This window comes from Physeter macrocephalus, chromosome 17 (genome assembly GCF_002837175.3).
Source record: "Physeter macrocephalus isolate SW-GA chromosome 17, ASM283717v5, whole genome shotgun sequence".
Lineage (NCBI taxonomy): Eukaryota > Metazoa > Chordata > Mammalia > Artiodactyla > Physeteridae > Physeter > Physeter macrocephalus.
In genome coordinates this window covers 24,861,662-24,877,844 of record NC_041230.1, presented here as the reverse complement: position 1 = coordinate 24,877,844, position 16,183 = coordinate 24,861,662, and the positions used below count along the sequence as shown (strand labels likewise).

General features: G+C 46.2%; 1 protein-coding gene across 1 annotated transcript in view; it reads left to right on the top strand.

Moving 5' to 3' along the window:
• Window positions 1-1,129: 1,129 nt before the first annotated feature.
• The window catches only part of TOX3 (TOX high mobility group box family member 3), a 106,235-nt gene continuing 91,181 nt past the window's right edge, over window positions 1,130-16,183 (top strand). Inside the window, exon 1 of the mRNA XM_024125036.1 lies at window positions 1,130-1,216. Within this exon, the coding sequence (XP_023980804.1) occupies window positions 1,130-1,216 (87 nt within the window). The remainder of the gene's footprint in view (window positions 1,217-16,183) is intronic.

The window sequence follows — 16,183 nt, the reverse complement described above, 5'->3', positions numbered from 1 at the left end:
GTCAGGCCCCCATACCCCTCCTGGAAAACACCACAGGTGTACACGGGGCTCCCAGCTCCCGGCTCTTCGGAGGCAATCGTGCCGATTACCTGCTGGGTTAGGTGCCTCCAAGAAGGGGACACTCGTGGGGGAAGGCGGAGTGGGGTAGAGGGACCGGGGGACCCACGAGGAAGGCATGGGGACGAGGAGTGGAAACCGAGGGAAAGAGGAGTGGTGGGAAGGGAGCGGACGGCGCGTGGATGCTGCTGGCAGGAGCCGGGGGCCCAGGGCAGCGGGGGTCCGAAAGGGGGCGGGGGTCCACATCGGGCACGGGACTGGCCGAAGCGGCCGAGGGAAGGAGGGGAGCGAGGAGCGCTCCGAGGCAGCGGGGACAAAGAGGACCGGAGAGGGAAGGGGGGCGCGGTGGGAAGAAGAGGGGCCCCGGAGAGGGGGAGGCCGCGGCGCGGGCGACGGGGCGGTCGAGGGCTGCGCGAGGCGCGGGGTGAGCCGCGAGGGGCCGCGCGGGGCAGGGGCCGGCGGGGCGGGGTCCGCGCGCCCGGAGGCGGTCCGGGCCGAGAGCGCACCGGCGGGGCGGGCGGCGCGCCAGCTGCCCGCGGTGGGAGGGGCGGAGCGGCGGCGGCGCGGGGAGGGGACCGGCGGCGGAGGGAGGCAGGAGGGGGAGAAGGAGGGGAGGGGCCGGGCCCCTTGTCTCCGCGGCTCCTCCCCTCAGTCCGCCCGGGGAGGAGGAGGAGGAGCGGGGCCAGCCGCCGCCGCCGCCGCCGCCGTCGTCGTCCCAGCCTCGCCCCGCGCACCTGAACTCGCCGCGCCGCCCCGGGCCCCCGCGCCGCGCCCCGCGCCCCGGGCGCCCGGCCGGTGCGCAGCGCTGCCTCGGTGCCCCGGCGGGGCGCGTCCCCCGGGCCGCCTCCCGCTCTCCCGCGGCTCGCGTGGCCGCGCCTTTGTGTGCGGCGGCCGCGGCTCCCGGGCTCCTCTGGCTCCCGGTCGCGGCGCCCCTCCGGCCCAAGTCCCGCGCGCCGCCCCCCGGACAACCCCGGCCGGGCGCCCCCGACGGTGGATCTAGCGGCTTCGAGGAGGCGGGCACCGGTCCCGACGAGCCCCAGTCCCGGCCCCCGGCCCCGGGCCCGGCTCCGGCATGGATGTGAGATTCTACCCCGCGGCGGCCGGGGACCCCGCCGGCCTGGACTTCGCGCAGTGCCTGGGGTACTACGGCTACAGCAAGGTGACCGGGCCGGGCCAGGGCCGGGGGGCGGCGGGTCGGGGGCCACCTCCCCATCCCGGGCGCGCCCCGCTCTCCAGATCTCCGCCTGCTGCACTTTTCTCTCCCCTCTCCGCTCCTTTCCCTTTGCGCCTTCGTTTCTGTCCAACTCTCCCGCTCTACTCTTTCTGCCCCCTTCCCACCCCCCCTTTTTGTCCATCAGCCGACGCTCCCCTCTCCCCTCCGCCTCTCCTCCCACTATCTCTCTCCCCCCACCACCACCCGGCCGATGCTCTTTGGCTGCCCCAAAGAAGGGAATAGCAGCCCAAGAACTGCAAGGGGGACTCGCGTGTGATTCTTTGTTGTTGTTATTAGTAAACACGATCGCAGTCCCCCTGAGTTTGGGGGGGGAAGGGGGCAACGCAGGAGTCCCCCATCTCGTGGTCTGATGACTTCGCCGCCCCGCTTCCAGCCCATCTCACCTCCCCCACGCCCCCGAGAGCTGGACCCAGGGCCGCTTAGCGAAGGAAAGGAACTAACTTTTGAGCGTGCCCTGGATGGGGGAAGAGGGGAGCCGCGAAGTGGTGGGGCCCCCGCAGGTGGCCTTTGCTGCCCTCTCGCTAGGGCGCTCTGGACCATGCAATGGAGGTGCCCGCCCCTCCCTGGTTAGCACAAGTGGCTTCTTATCTTTCGTTTTGGGGGGAGGGGTAAGTTTGGCGTTTCGGGGAGATCAGGGTTGGAGACCTCCACACCACGCCCTGGGTCACCCCACCGCCTTCACCTCCCCCTGTTCCAACTTCGAGGACCCAGCGTTTCAGGTGGCCAAAGGTGGGTCTCAGAAGGGCAGCTGGCCGCAGCTCGGAGCGGCGAGTCGGTGCGAGAACCGCGGCCCTTGGGCCAGCGCAGCGCGGACTCCCGTTCTCTATCCTTTCCTGCAGCCCCCAAGGCCAAGCTTTAGAGGAAACGTCACCCCGAGGGCGATATTCCGAGAAAGAGCTGTGCCCTGGATGGCCTGTGCCTTTTGAATGTGGTTTTTCTTTCTCCTTCCCCCCTGCTCCTCCCTCCTCCCCTCCTTTTTCTTTCAAATCGCAGTTTGTTTATGATTGCTTGGATAACAGAGGAGGAAATAAGGAGCCTGCAGAAAGAAAGGTGCTATACAAAACTAATGAATACATAGCAGGAAAAGGAGGATTTGTATCTAAGAGTGAGGAACAGTTTGCTGTGCCCCGTGGCTGATGGAGGCTCGTGTTCCTTTCTGTTTGTTTATACTCCGTTCTCAACTCCAGTGCTGAAGTTTGTGAAACACCATTAGGGTCTCTCTTCCTCACCCCTCTCCCCTGTGGCATCATCACCCAGCTCTGCGCCTGGCACGGAGGGGCCTCCCAACAAGTATAGAAGGAAGGGACATCATTCAGTGTGTTTTAACCCGTTGGTGATGGTGGGCGTTCATGCTCTCAAAATTCCTAGAGTGATACATTAAGCATTGAAAGAGAAGCAAGAAAAGGCCTATCCCTGTAGCCAGAGTTAAGGTTTAGTTTCGGGCCTCTGATTTTGGATTTACTCAAGTTATTAAATGCTTTAAAAAGTCTCCCACGTATGCTCAGTTAGGGACTTAGGCAGCCTAATTAAGTATGTAGTGTTTGTGAGAATCCACCTAATTGTTCCAGTGGGGTATTATTTATCTCCTTACAACTTAGCCTTGTGTATTCAAGCCTTGTATAGCTGGGCATGCTCTTATTTTTGGAAGCCATTACCTTGCCTAATGTAACTACTTCTTTCTCTGATTTAAGATCAGCAACACTCGAATGACACCAAAATAGAAACCTTTTGTACTAATCCAGTCACTGCAATGCGTGGCAAATCTCTCTGTTCACTAGGATCCCAAGGGTACTTCAAGGGACCAGAGGAAATTGTGGGTGTTTTGTGTGTGTCTCTTTTTATTTTTTGAGAAAGGCTATTTCGAGTCAATTTAAACTCAGAACATTTACTTCTGGGAGCGTCTAGAAAGCTTAAAAACAGACAATATTTATTGAGATGCTTGTTCAATTTCAGGAGTGAGGATGCAAGTTGGATTGCTGTCATATTTTCCTAATGCAGCGATTCTCCTGAAATAACTCGGTTTCTTAGTTATTCAGCAATCTGTCGTCTTAAGTGCTCTGTGTACCCAACTTATGAAAGTTAGTGCTTAATATTGGTAGAAATCAGACTGTACTTATTTTAAGGGATGTTTGCATTTCATTCCTTGCAGATAAAAATACAATAATCTTTAAATTGAGCCACGACACTGTATTTTCCTACTCTTAATTTCATAAGTGAAAAACCCAACCTTACTCCCCGTAATTTTTCCTTATGGGGAGAATGCAGTAGAAGAAGAAGTATTAACTTCATGGGTATGAAACAGCAAGTGCTAGTTAAAGGTTTATAGCATTTCATTTCATAGCTAACTTGTGTGTCTGAAGTGACGTTATTCAATAGATTTATATTGAAAATGTAAAAACCAGCGTACAAAGACATGCATGTATCTTATTTGAAAACACCTGTAATCATTAATCTTTTAAGACTTAACTTTTGATCATGTGCGTTATCTTTCCGGATGGGAAGTGATGGCTTTCAAAGAAAGTCTGTTTCTGCCCTTTCTTGTTTTAACGACCATCTGGGAAACTTTAGAAGAAATACAGAACCCTCTGCTCCAGGCTTAACAAGGGAAAAGTTAGCGCTTATCGTTATATTTATTTACAAACCGTGAATAATAGGGTTTCATTCATTTCTCTCTTTAACAAATGACCCGAGTCCTTTGTATAACTTATATGCATGTGTATTATCTTCACATTCTGTGAGTATATGGATCCTTTTTAAATGTCAGCGCTCATGAAAGTGTGTACTCTGTCTATGGAGAATGGATGAAAGAGTTTTGAGGGTTCAAAAGTCATTGCAAGTAGGAGAATAACTTCAAATAAAATATAGCCAGGATCATTAAAATCAGTTAATAATTCATGAACCAGCCACTGATGTATAAACTTAAAGTCATCTCTATTTCCTCAGGGCTAATTTCCATTTTAATTTCAAGTGGGAAATCTACTGTTTGAACATTTCTTTTTCTGACGCAGCTAACAAATTAAACTAACACCTATTATCTTTTTTTAAAAAAAAAGCCTTATGTTATTTGAGTGAATTAGTGACCCATTGTCTATATATATGGAACTTTTCTTTCCCTGGGTTCAATTTGTCTTCACCAGTAAGAAGATAATATGCAACATATCAATCGGCATGTAGAGGTCAAAAGTCTGCCCCCCCCCCCGCCCCAAATACACTGTTACATTTAATGTGGGTGTAAGCCAGGTAAAATCACGCATTGGGTTAATAATGAGTTTGGAGTAAACTCTAGTTACTAGCTTTTCTGCATATTCTTAGGGCTTCCCCCAGCCCCTTTCAAAATATGGCTCTTGACTTCTTACCCTGTGTAGAATAGTCCTATGCTGTTGTAACTCCATCTGTCCCAAACATTGCTTTCTAATTATTATATGTGATATTGATCACTCTGCTTAATTAAGATGTTCTGATGTGAGCACTTTCCCTCCACCTCATGGGGCTCTACCTTGGCTAGCTTGAAGAATAAGAGGAACTGAAGGGTGGTTTGTCATTGGTCTACCTTATTGGAGACCATGGTTCAAGTTGAGAACATATTGAGAGGGAAGGGGGCTTTGAATGAAACTCTCCTTAAGTTGATATCTTGCACTGGCATGAGAACTCATGATTTTTTTTTCTAGGGTCCGGAGTATGGGGGTGTTGAATTTTGAGAGCAGATTGAGAGATTTCCATGTCAGGTGCTTAACCAAGATGTGGAAACCACTTTGTGAAAGAAATAAAAGGTTTTTCTAGGGACCTTAGAGCAAGGGTCATAAACTCTGTCTGTAGGGACAGCCAGGTAACCTTCATGAAGCTAGAGGTTGTGGTCAAGTGGAGAACGTGCCCCATTTAAAGGGGGAGCCTTGCTCAGCATTAGTAGATTGTTGCCATGCCAACATTTGACCCAGTATCTCCACATTCTGCAATTCTTTTTTTTCAAGAAAATGATAATCTGGGTTTTTATGGGAAATATTCTGAATTTTAAGTATTGGCTACAAATTAACAAATACTTGCAATCATTATGTGGGACCCTCAAAGCATGCCTGTGTACTGCTCCTTTGCAACTTTTGTCTTAACACACTCATATGCAGATGAGGATTCAAAAATCATTTTTAAATAAATCATTTCTAGTTTACGTTCAACTATGTGGGCAGTTCTACTACAGTGTTCGACTATGTGGATAACTCAGTTGAGTGAGTGGAGGAGGTATAATTTAACCACTTTCAGTGTAGCTCTAATCTAGTAATTTGGATTCTATCATTTGTTAGTTTTATGGTCTCAAGCCAATGGAATAGTCATTCTAGGTCAGGAGTTGGCAAACTGCAGCCCACAGGTCACGGTCTGCAAGCTAAGGTTGGTTTTTGTGTTTTAAACTGTTGAAAGAATTCGAAAGAAGAATAATATTTCGTGACTGTGAAAACTACATGAAATTGACTTTTGTGTCCATAAATAAACTTTTATTGGAACACAGCCCCACTCATTTGTTTACATCTTGTCTGGGGCTGCTTTCGTGCCACAGTGGCGGAGTTGAGTCATTGTGACAGAGACTGCATGGCTTGCAAAGCCTAAAACATTTATTATTTATAGAAAAAGGTTGCCAACCCCTGTTCTAGATAATCAGTCCACTGATGGTACCGTGATCTTCCTTTGTTCCAAGCCAAGGCAGTAGAAAGAAAATCAAGATGGCCTAACTGGAAAGATGACTATCTCGGAGAATGTTTCTGGAAATGCTTCTAGAACAGTGGGGTCTCAGCCCTGGCTTCAGCCATGGTTGGGTAGGAGGAGGCTTGTAGAAGATACTCAAGCTCAGCCTTACCCCAGACTAATTCAGTAAGAATCTCTGGGGATGGGATCCAAGCAGTAGTGTGTTTAAAAGCTCCCCGGGTGATTCCAACACGCAGCTATGGTTGGAAACTTTGTTTTAGGCTGAGGATCCTGAAGTGAGCAATGTCCAGGGGCAGTAAAACTGGGTACGAAGTTGTGATTGCTATAAAGAAGACAAGACCTAGGACAGAATGGTTGGTTCCTGGTTGGCACTCAGGGCCTTTTGAGGCCCTTGGCAATTCCTAAGCCCTATTGATTTGGGCTCCCCTCCACATCCTGCATTTAATACAATATGACATGATACCATATCTGAGTTGATGTTGATTAGGTGGCTTATGTTTGTATTTTGTAGGCATTTAATTGAGCATCTATTAGTTTTAATTTTGTAGCGTGTGTGTGTGCGTGCACGCACACTTGCTTCTGTGCTGTGTGGCCAATTACTTTTTTCTACATTTTAGACATTTCTGTAGGCTCCTGAGAAGCTTATAGTTCTAGGTGTCCAGTCTATGGTGACTAATGGATAAAGCAGTCCTGCTGACACAAACTTGAGGTCCAGAAACTCCCCATTTTGCCACGTCAACCAGTGGAATATTGATGAGACCCCTGTGCTCAGTGAAGCCTAATATACAGTTAGCCAAAGAATGTTAATTTTAGTCATTTCAGGTGAAGTCAATGGTTGTACGTGGCCACAGCGTTCAAAGTATGTGTGGTTATTTCAAGAACTATCTACTCCGGGTCACAAACTGTCAAGGGGACACTGAATCCACTTGAGGACTTCTTTTGTTTACTTTGCACCAGTATTTAAAAAAATAAATTAGTTGTCTGTTTCTAAAAATCTTTGCATATAAATCTGTATTTCCAGTTTTTCTTTCATCAAAAATACTGGACCTGTACCCTTGCGTGGCATCATCTGCCAGTTGCCCTGATTCAGATGGCTATGTACTCCACAGTTCACCGTGGTCCTCTCCACTCCCTCCTCCTCATACTTAGCCTTCTGTATACCCCTCAGGTCCCAGGAGGCTTTGAGTTTGAAAACTTTGATTAGAAAGAGATGAAATTAAGCGAGCATCAAATGATGCTCAGACCTAGTGAAATGAGGTCACTGTCATCGGAGAAATACAGACCCAGTGTTCCTTGCGGTATGTAGGATAGTCGATGAAATGGAAGAGAGTAATTTGTGATCATATTATAGAGCTGTGCTCCTCAAACTTTAGCATACACGAGTAATACCCAGAGTGCTTTTTGTAACACAGACCATTGGACTTTACCTCTAGAGTTTCTGAAGCATAGGTCTGGGGTGGGGCTCTCAGGTGATGATGTCATGCTGTGAGTGGCATGGCACAGAGGGCCTTCGGTGGTAAGGGAAGTAGTTTGTTCTTTGTAAGTTTATCAGCTAGAATGCTTGGGGCTGCAGGTGACAGAATGAACAAACAGTGCATAAACCCTAAGGACATTTGTTTACTAGTAAGTCTTTAGGTAGGCCATTTCAGGCTGTTTTGGATGGTTCAATCATGTCTTCAAGGACCCCCTTTACTTGTCTCTTTATTCCGCCATCCTTGGAATTTCAACATTCTCCTCATGGTCACAGGTTGACTGCTGTAGCTCTAGGTGTCACATCCTCACACGATAGCATGCGAAATGAGAAGCAGGGTAGTGGTGTGGGTGGTAGTAAAGGAGCACTTTCTCTTTCTACACATCGCTTACTAAGAAAGAATAGTGGGGCTTCCCTGGTGGCGCAGTGGTTGAGAGTCCGCCTGCCGATGCAGGGGACGCGGGTTCGTGCCCCGGTCCGGGAAGGTCCCACGTGCCGCGGAGCGGCTGGGCCCGTGAGCCATGGCCGCTGCGCCTGCGCGTCCGGAGCCTGTGCTCCGCAGCGGGAGAGGCCACAGCAGTGAGAGGCCCGCGTACCGCAAAAGAAAAAAAAAAAAAAAAAAAAGAAAGAATAGCTCTCTTGGAAACAGTTCAACTAGACTCTTTCGTCTTACTGTTCAGAAATGGATCACATGTCCACCCTAGGACAGTCATTGGCAAAGAAGAAGGGGATTGCTGTGATGAGCCTAGACCAGTCCCATGTCATCCCCTGGGGCTGGACACTTGTCACATGAGCATAATTGATGTTACGCTCTGTTAGCAAGGAAGGAGGCTGTTGGAAGGACACCCGTGTCTGCTGCTGAGCACGTTCGCACAATTTTGAGTGGGCTAGCGTGTGGTAGGGGTTGAATTTTGTGAAGGTGAATCTGACTTTTTGACTAGGTTAGCGTGGGGCCCGACAGGAGGTGGCGGACGGCGGGGACCAGGGAGGACGCCACTAACCAGTCGAGATAAAGGTGCGAGAAGGATTTGAGCTAAGGAGATGTGAATATGGATGTGAAGGAGAGGAGGGCACCGAACAGAGCATCTCTGTAGCTTAGGAAGGAGAAAGAGGAGGCGGAGACGACTCAGGGTGTTTGAACTGGGGACCTGAATGAAAGTTAGGACTTCTAACAGAAGCAGAGAGGCCAGAGGAGAAGCTGGGGTTGAAGGAAAGATAACGCTGATATGGGATATTTGGGTGGAACATTCCCACAGAGATGTCAAGTAGGTGCCCTGGAACCTACCCGTGCCTTGGAACTCAGAGAGCTCAGGGTTGGAGAACCAAAGTCGGGGGCTTCCTGTAAGTGATACAGCGCTGGAAACAGAAGTGACTTCTCTAAGAGTAAGGAGACGGGGTGGCAAGGACGCATCCTTGGTCTTGAGGGTTGGCTGGTGCGGTGTTTGGTAATCCAACTTCCCAGTTAGGGAGGCAGTATTTTAGGACGTAACATGTGAAACTCAGAAAATTTGGAAATCTTACTGTACCATGACAAGGATGGTATAAAAAAGGAGTGTGTGTGTGTGTGTGTGTGTGTGTGTGTGTGTGTGTGTGTGCGTGTGTGTGTGAGATGATATATCTTTTCTATCTTAACAGTTATTTGGAAGGAAACAGTCTTAAATGGCTATCATCAAGTGGGAATAATGCAGAATTTGCAATACCATACTTTACAACCACGTCAGCCATTTATGAATTAAAACATTTCATGTGTTTTTCTTTGTGTAAGAGATGCAACTTCAGACTGGATTTTGTGACACGTTCATGATGTCATAGGTATCTTGGGGAATCTGTTTTGAGTGTGGTTAATAAGGAAGGACAGGATTTCTGCTAAGTATGCTTATAAATTCAGTGTATTTTAAAGGTGGATTCAGCACTCTTTTAAAAAAAGCCCTATTAAAATAAAAGGAGTAGAGGCTCTTATTCAAGGTCTGCATGAGCTTCTGACAGGTTTTATCTTCTCTCTTTGTGGTAGGTCATTTTATTTTCTTTGTTTCCTAGGTTTGTATCCTAATCCCTTCCTTTGGGAGGCCATGTTCTTTTAGATATGTTCCACTCTTGTATAAAACACATTAGCCATTGGAAAATGGCCCTTCTTGTATGACTAACATTCTATCTTTAATCTTAATTTAATTTTACTTTGTTTATAAAAGAATACTTGTCATGTCTTGGTAATGCATAAGTTAAAGAAATTGGCCAATATCAAGAAGTGTTTGGATTTCACTCTAAATACATATCTGAATGATATAGATTCGTTCTTTTGGAGGAGATAGATTTTAAGGTGGGCCCTTCTATTCCATATCTTGTGAGTTTAATGTGGCCTTTTCTACATTGACTATAAATTGTTTATATAGAAGAATTATATTAAATATCGTAATGGAAGTGAGTTTTCAAAATATTTTAAATTGATGTAGTGTAACTGTACTATATTGTGAGATTTTTTCCAGCAATTTCTACAGCTAATTTGTAATGAGCAGGGGATTTTGGTGTGCTGCAGAATAACAAATTTTTTCCACTTTCTTTTAAAAATCTTCTAGGTATAGGAAGGAGAAGTCTCAAATGCTGACCTGGCTAGAACACTTTTATGAAATATGTATGTTTGGTTGGAAGTTGGTTTTTCTCGAAAAGAGGATGAGTTAAATTTAGAACTATTGAGTACTCGTAAAGCGTACTAGTAGATCTGTTTTGCCACTCCTTTATGCCTGTCTCCAGGGAGAAACTCAACTCATTATTTGGCTTACTCAAAAAATTCTAACAACAATGTGTAATGGAGAAGTGGTTAAACTGTTGTATAAGTAAAAATTCTTTGGACTCCAAGTGGGGAAAAATCCTCAAACTGAGTTAAACAGAAAAAGGGTTGTAAGTTTTGCTTCAGGCATAGCTGGATCCAGGTGTTACAAAGGGATGCTGTCAAGACTCCTTTATATTAGTTCTGTTTTCATCTGTTTGGCTTCTTTCTCAGTCAGGTTTTACTTGGGTGGTGGGAAGATGTTCAACAGCAGCTCCAAGTCACAGCTCAGCTTCCCCAAGAAGGGGAGATTCTCTTCCCTGCTTGTTTCTGTACCTCCTCGGCACTGAGTCTCATTGGACAGACTTGGGTCACGTGCCCAGGCCCAACATCACATACCCATCTCAGGATCAGGGGCGCATACTGGCAGCCCCATGGAAACCACATAGGCCAAGAGTCGGGAGCAATGGATCCTCAGAGGGAGAGCAAAACACTGATGTCACAGCAAAGGGAAGTGGGCGTGAGGTAGTAAAAAAAAAAAAAAAGTCTATTTAAACTGCTAAATGAAGTGAAGCTTGACAATTTTGACGATTTTTTAGGATTTGAGTTGTCCATGTTTCTTATTCTTTGTGGAAACCAGAAATAGCCTGTGCTTATTTAATGCAAATGTCATCATTGTTATTTACCAGGCATTTATTAGGAATGCACTTCTTGTGAGGGGCTGAGATTAGATGTGGTCTGCCTTCAAGGGACCTCTAGTTTGGTAGGAGAGCAGGTGTGCATATGTGAGTGTTCATGAAATTAGTGTGTGTGTGTGTGTGTGTGTGTGTGTGTGTGTGTGTGTGCATATGTGTACATAGGGAGATGTTCTAGGCAGAAGCCAATGGTTGGTTTGGTGAAAGTGTTCCAGAAATGGTCAAGGAAGGGGAAACTTCAGTGCAGGCAAAGAAAAGCCTGTTAGTTAGGGTTCATCTGCAAGTAACAGAAAAAAAACTTGAGGGAATTCCCCGGTGGTCCAGTGGTTAGGGCTCTGTGCTCTCACTGCCGAGGGCCCGGGTTCCTTCCCTGGTTGGGGAACTGAAATCCCACAAGCTGTGCAGTGCGGCCAAATAAAAACAAAACAAAACAAAACAAAACCCAAACAAACAGTAACACCCCCCAAACCACTTGAGAAGCAGTGGCTTAAATGAGATAGATTTTCTCTTGTCCCTAATGAAGACCAGAGGTAAGTAGTTCTGGGCTGTTATGCGGGCTTCATAGACATCTAAGACCCAAGCTGTCTCTAACTTTCATGTGACCCTTGTCCTTATGGTCCAAGGTAGAGTGCCAGTCATCATCGTGGTCCAACCAGCAGGAAGGAAATGTGGTCAAGGGAGGTCTCCAGAGGCTGCCACAGGACACTTGCTTATTTCTCACTGGCCAGAACTGAGACCCATGGCCACACCTGTGACTGCCAGGTTGTGTCTGCCCACGTGCCTAGGGAACACTCAGTTACTGCAGAAGCAGGGGTGAGTGCCTATGAGTGAGTAATGGGTGAGGTCCAAGGAACTCTTTTGGGTATCTCAAAGTTGGAGATTTTGTGTACAACCTGTAATATTGTATTTTGCTAAACTTCATTCAATATTTTAGGTTTTATTTGCTCCTTGGAGGGTCCTCTTTTGGTGAAAGAGATACACTGTGCTATCTTTTCAATCCTTTCTTCAGCTTTGGGGTTTTATTTTGGGCGTGCTTAAAATACCCGATGATGGATCTGTGTCTCTGTAGGAACTGCAAATCCAATGTCCTAATATTAATTGATTACCTATATTTTAGGCCCAAATTTCTCTTCTTTTCAAAATACCTCTTGAATTTTTACACTGCCACTTCTCAAGTCCTGACTCTTGGGTAATTGAGTTTTGCGCACGAGTCAATCTTCAGTTGCGTTTTTTAAAACTAGATTGTTTTTCAACTGATGGGTTTCCTTTTTGATCAAACCCAGCTTACCTGTGACTCATCGTATCCACACATTCACCAAATCTTCTTCCCCAGAAACCGGCAGTTCTTTACACCCTTTCTCCTCACTTAACCCTCTGGCCCCTTTCTTTTACCCTTGACCATGCAACCTCGACTGCAAAGACACGGCAGCTTCCTCAGCCCCCTCTCCTTTTGCTGTGTAGGCTGTGTCAGTCTTTGGTCAGCCTCATTTCTCAACTTTAGGGTAACTGAACACTGTGTCCGTTTTCCTTACTAAAAATGAAAGCTCTCTGAGTGTACTTGGGTCCTTCTGTTTATCTGTTTATTCTCTTGGACATTCTCCAAACGGAGAGTCCAAGTCCTCTCCACTCTTTTTAAGTCACAGTCAGACCAGCTCTCCCCTCACTCTTAGGAGGGAACTCTCATCTTTCACTTCATGAGGAACATTGATATTATCTGCTAGGACTTGCTCATGTGTCATCCTCACTCGTGTAGGAACCACTTCTCTCTTTTATCCAGACCCAGAGGAGAGCAGTTTCTACTCTCTGGGAGAAATTCCCCCAACAGCGTCGTTCCCTTTCTGATTGTTGAATATTGGTTCTGTGGACAGCTCCCATCTTTCCCGTCTTAGTCCTTTTTCTACTTTCAAATGTGCCCAGATGTCCTCTGACCTCCACTACAGATTTTCCAATCTTCAGTTTGTTGAGGGCCACCTCACTTGTCACAGCTTTGGCTGTCTCCTCATTCTATCCACATTATAGTACATGTCATGGTTTTGTTTAAGTCACTTCTTTCCCTTACATAAATTAATGTGAAATGAAGACCATCACAAATGGAAAACCCTATCACTTCCCAGACATAGAAGAAAATCCTAAAGATAAATACCAGGGGAGTAAACAGTATTCTGGAGAGCTCACTGGAGACCTTGCTGGCCTCAGGCTCTGCTCTCTGTTTGTTGAAAAGGGGGATTTGCAAGTGTTAGGGAGGTGTGGAAGATGTGTTAGCACCAGACTGAGACTCTGGCTTTGATTTTATCTGGGGGCTTGAAAGGAGTTCAAAACAGAATGACTTTCTCAAGATGTAATTAAACATTCTTTCTTCCTTGTCTCTGGACCTCACAGAGCAGTGCTTCTCAAACTGGGATATGCATGCAGGTCAGCTGGGGGTCAGGATAAAACGCAGATCAGTGGGTCTGGGTGGGCCGGAGGGTTGGCATCGCTAACCCATTCCCAGGTGATGCTGTTGCTGTTGGTCCTGGCTATGCTGGTAGCTGTGAGTCCTAGAGAAAGGACCATCCACATCGACTCTTTTTTCTGACTCTGTGGACCCCCTTTTTAACATCTCTCTGAACCATGGCGCAAACAAGAAATCTCTCCCTAGGGTTCCATGTCTTTCCCACTCAGGCCCACCTCAACACCCTGCAGTCTGCTTCTGTTCCTCCTTGCACTACTGACACTACCTTTTTCCTCTTCTCCTGTGAGCTCTGCCTTGTCTGATCAAACTTCATTCATTCATGCAAGAATGTGGAGTGCCTACTTAAGCTAGATCCTGCTCTAAGCCCTGGGGCTATGCTTTTCTGATGACTATCCTTCTGTCTCCTGTGATCTCCCATGTCTCTGGTTCCCAAATATTGTATTGACATATTTGGGTACTCCTGCTCTGTTGTCTTGTCTGCGGCTTTCCCTCCTCTTCCCAGGCAGTGGGAAGGTCCTCCCAAAGCTTGGCTTCTTGCTCTTTTGCCCCTGTATTATTTTCACTTTGTATGTGGATCTTGCTTTCTGCCTTTAGCTGTTCCCTCTCTGATGTTGTTTGTATCGGCTATCTGTTGCTGTGTAACAAAGTAAACCTCGTGGCTTAAAACAAAAAACACGTTTTGCTTGTGATTCTGCAAGTCAGTCATTTAGTCTGGGCCCGGTGGGGCAGTTATTCTCATCTTGACTGGATTCTCTAATGTGTTTGTGGGCAGTGGCAGGTTGGCTATGAGGCTTTGTTTCTGGAGGTTGGCTGACTGTCCACTGGGGCCCCTTGCTTCTCCTGCACATACGTGTAGTCTCTCCCCTCCAGCGTGCCAAGATGTACACAAGTGCCTGCATGGTAGTAGCATTCTGAGAAGTGCAGAGAGCCCTTGAGCTCAGGCTCAGAAATTCTGTTCCTTCTACCACATTCTACTGCCCAAAGCCAGATTCAAGGGGAGAGGAGGTAGATTCCATTTCTTGAAAGGAGCTGCTGCAAAATCACATGACAAAGGGGCGTGGTTACAGGGAGGTGGAAGAACTGGGGCTTTTTTTGCAGTCTTCCCCAAGGCCTCAAATCTTCATCTCTGGCTTGAGCTACATTTCTCATCCCCTATATGGCAACTCTCTATAGGATATCACCACTTCCCTGCCTGCCATCAGTTTAACTCAAACATAAGCCATATGGCAACCTGCATCCGTCTGCCCCAGAGCTCCCCTTCAAGTTTTCACCACTTCACTCAATGCCCTCATCATTTTCAGATACAAAAAATTAATTGTGATTTCTTGGCCCCTTTCATTCCCTTAAGGCAATAACTCTTCACGCCGGCTTCATTTTTCTTCTCATGACCTCTTTTGCGTCTGTCTTCTTTCTTTCCACTGCCAGTGTCCTAGCCAAGGCCTCTGCCATAGCCACAAGCTCCTCACTGACTCTCTGTATTTTCTAAATTTCTCCCACCTGCAATCAAATCTGCACTCCACTTCGGTGTGATCCTCAAAAGGATATTAGTCTAAGCATCATTCTCCTTCTAAAAGCACTTCCGATGGCTCGTCTTTGTTTATACCAATGCTTTCTCAGACTTGCCACCTCCTTTTGGCCGTATCTACATACCACCGGTATTATTTATTAAAAATTTTTTTACATTGACTCACTTTTTAACATATCACTATTGCATAAGGGAACCTTGTATTGCTGGCAACATGTAAAAATTACCCATACAATGAATGCAAAACTATCAAAATTAAAAAAATTTATATATCAATTAAATTAATCCAGTATGCATAATAGATATGGGAGTATTGGCCTACAAGATAAATTGCTTTGTCCTCAACTTGACATTGAAGACCCTCCATATCTAGTATCAAAGTTAACCACAATAAGCAAAAACAAAATTCCTTAGAAAAAGATTGTTGAACTTTATTAAACATTAGAGTTCTGCTCAGGGTCATTTCAGTGGTTATAGATCAGCACCACAAAGTAGGATTGCCTGTCTTAATATTTTCGTGCATTGCTTAGACATATCAGTTGTTTTGAAAATATTAATTTAAAATAGCTCTTTTTGCTGGCCCTCAAAGCCCAGTTGTTCACAGTAAATAACTTTCTTGGTGGCATAATAGCCTTGCTCTGTCTGCATTAATAATGTTTCCAATACTGTTTCCAATTCTGGCTTTGGCTTAACAGGTTTTTAACTGCCAGTGGGCTAAATTTTATACTACACATTCCCTTTTTTTATGGCTTGTCTTAATCCTAGATTCCTAGGAAACACTGTAGTTGTGATATATACCATTTTGATCATCTGAACATCTCTTCATGGTTAGACACTTTGAAAACACTGGCACTCGAGCAGGTGCAAGATGGCATCCATCCCACTTCCCTATGATTCTTGAGCCTGTGTGTTTATTAGGGTGAAACTTGTGGAAGTTCGGGGCAGAAACCAAGTGAAGGAAAACCAAGTCAGGTTAAAGGAATTCTGATAGACTAATACGAAAAGTAAGAAGAGTGACAAAAGAAGACAAGAAGAGTAACAATAATTGAGAGTGATTGAGAAGATTCTTATCTAGAAAGAGAGACAAAAAACAGTGTCCAGATGTGGAGAGGAAAAAGAAAAGGGTATTTTTTTTTTTTAAAGAGGCCAGTTCAACCCTAAGTTAACAGATAACTTTTGGACTATAGACAACACCTCATTGCTTGACTACTAACATTTCCCGGCGTTGCATAACCCATATATGAGAATTTAACTTTCTGGGAAATTTTTTTCTGATGATGTTTGGCCATCATA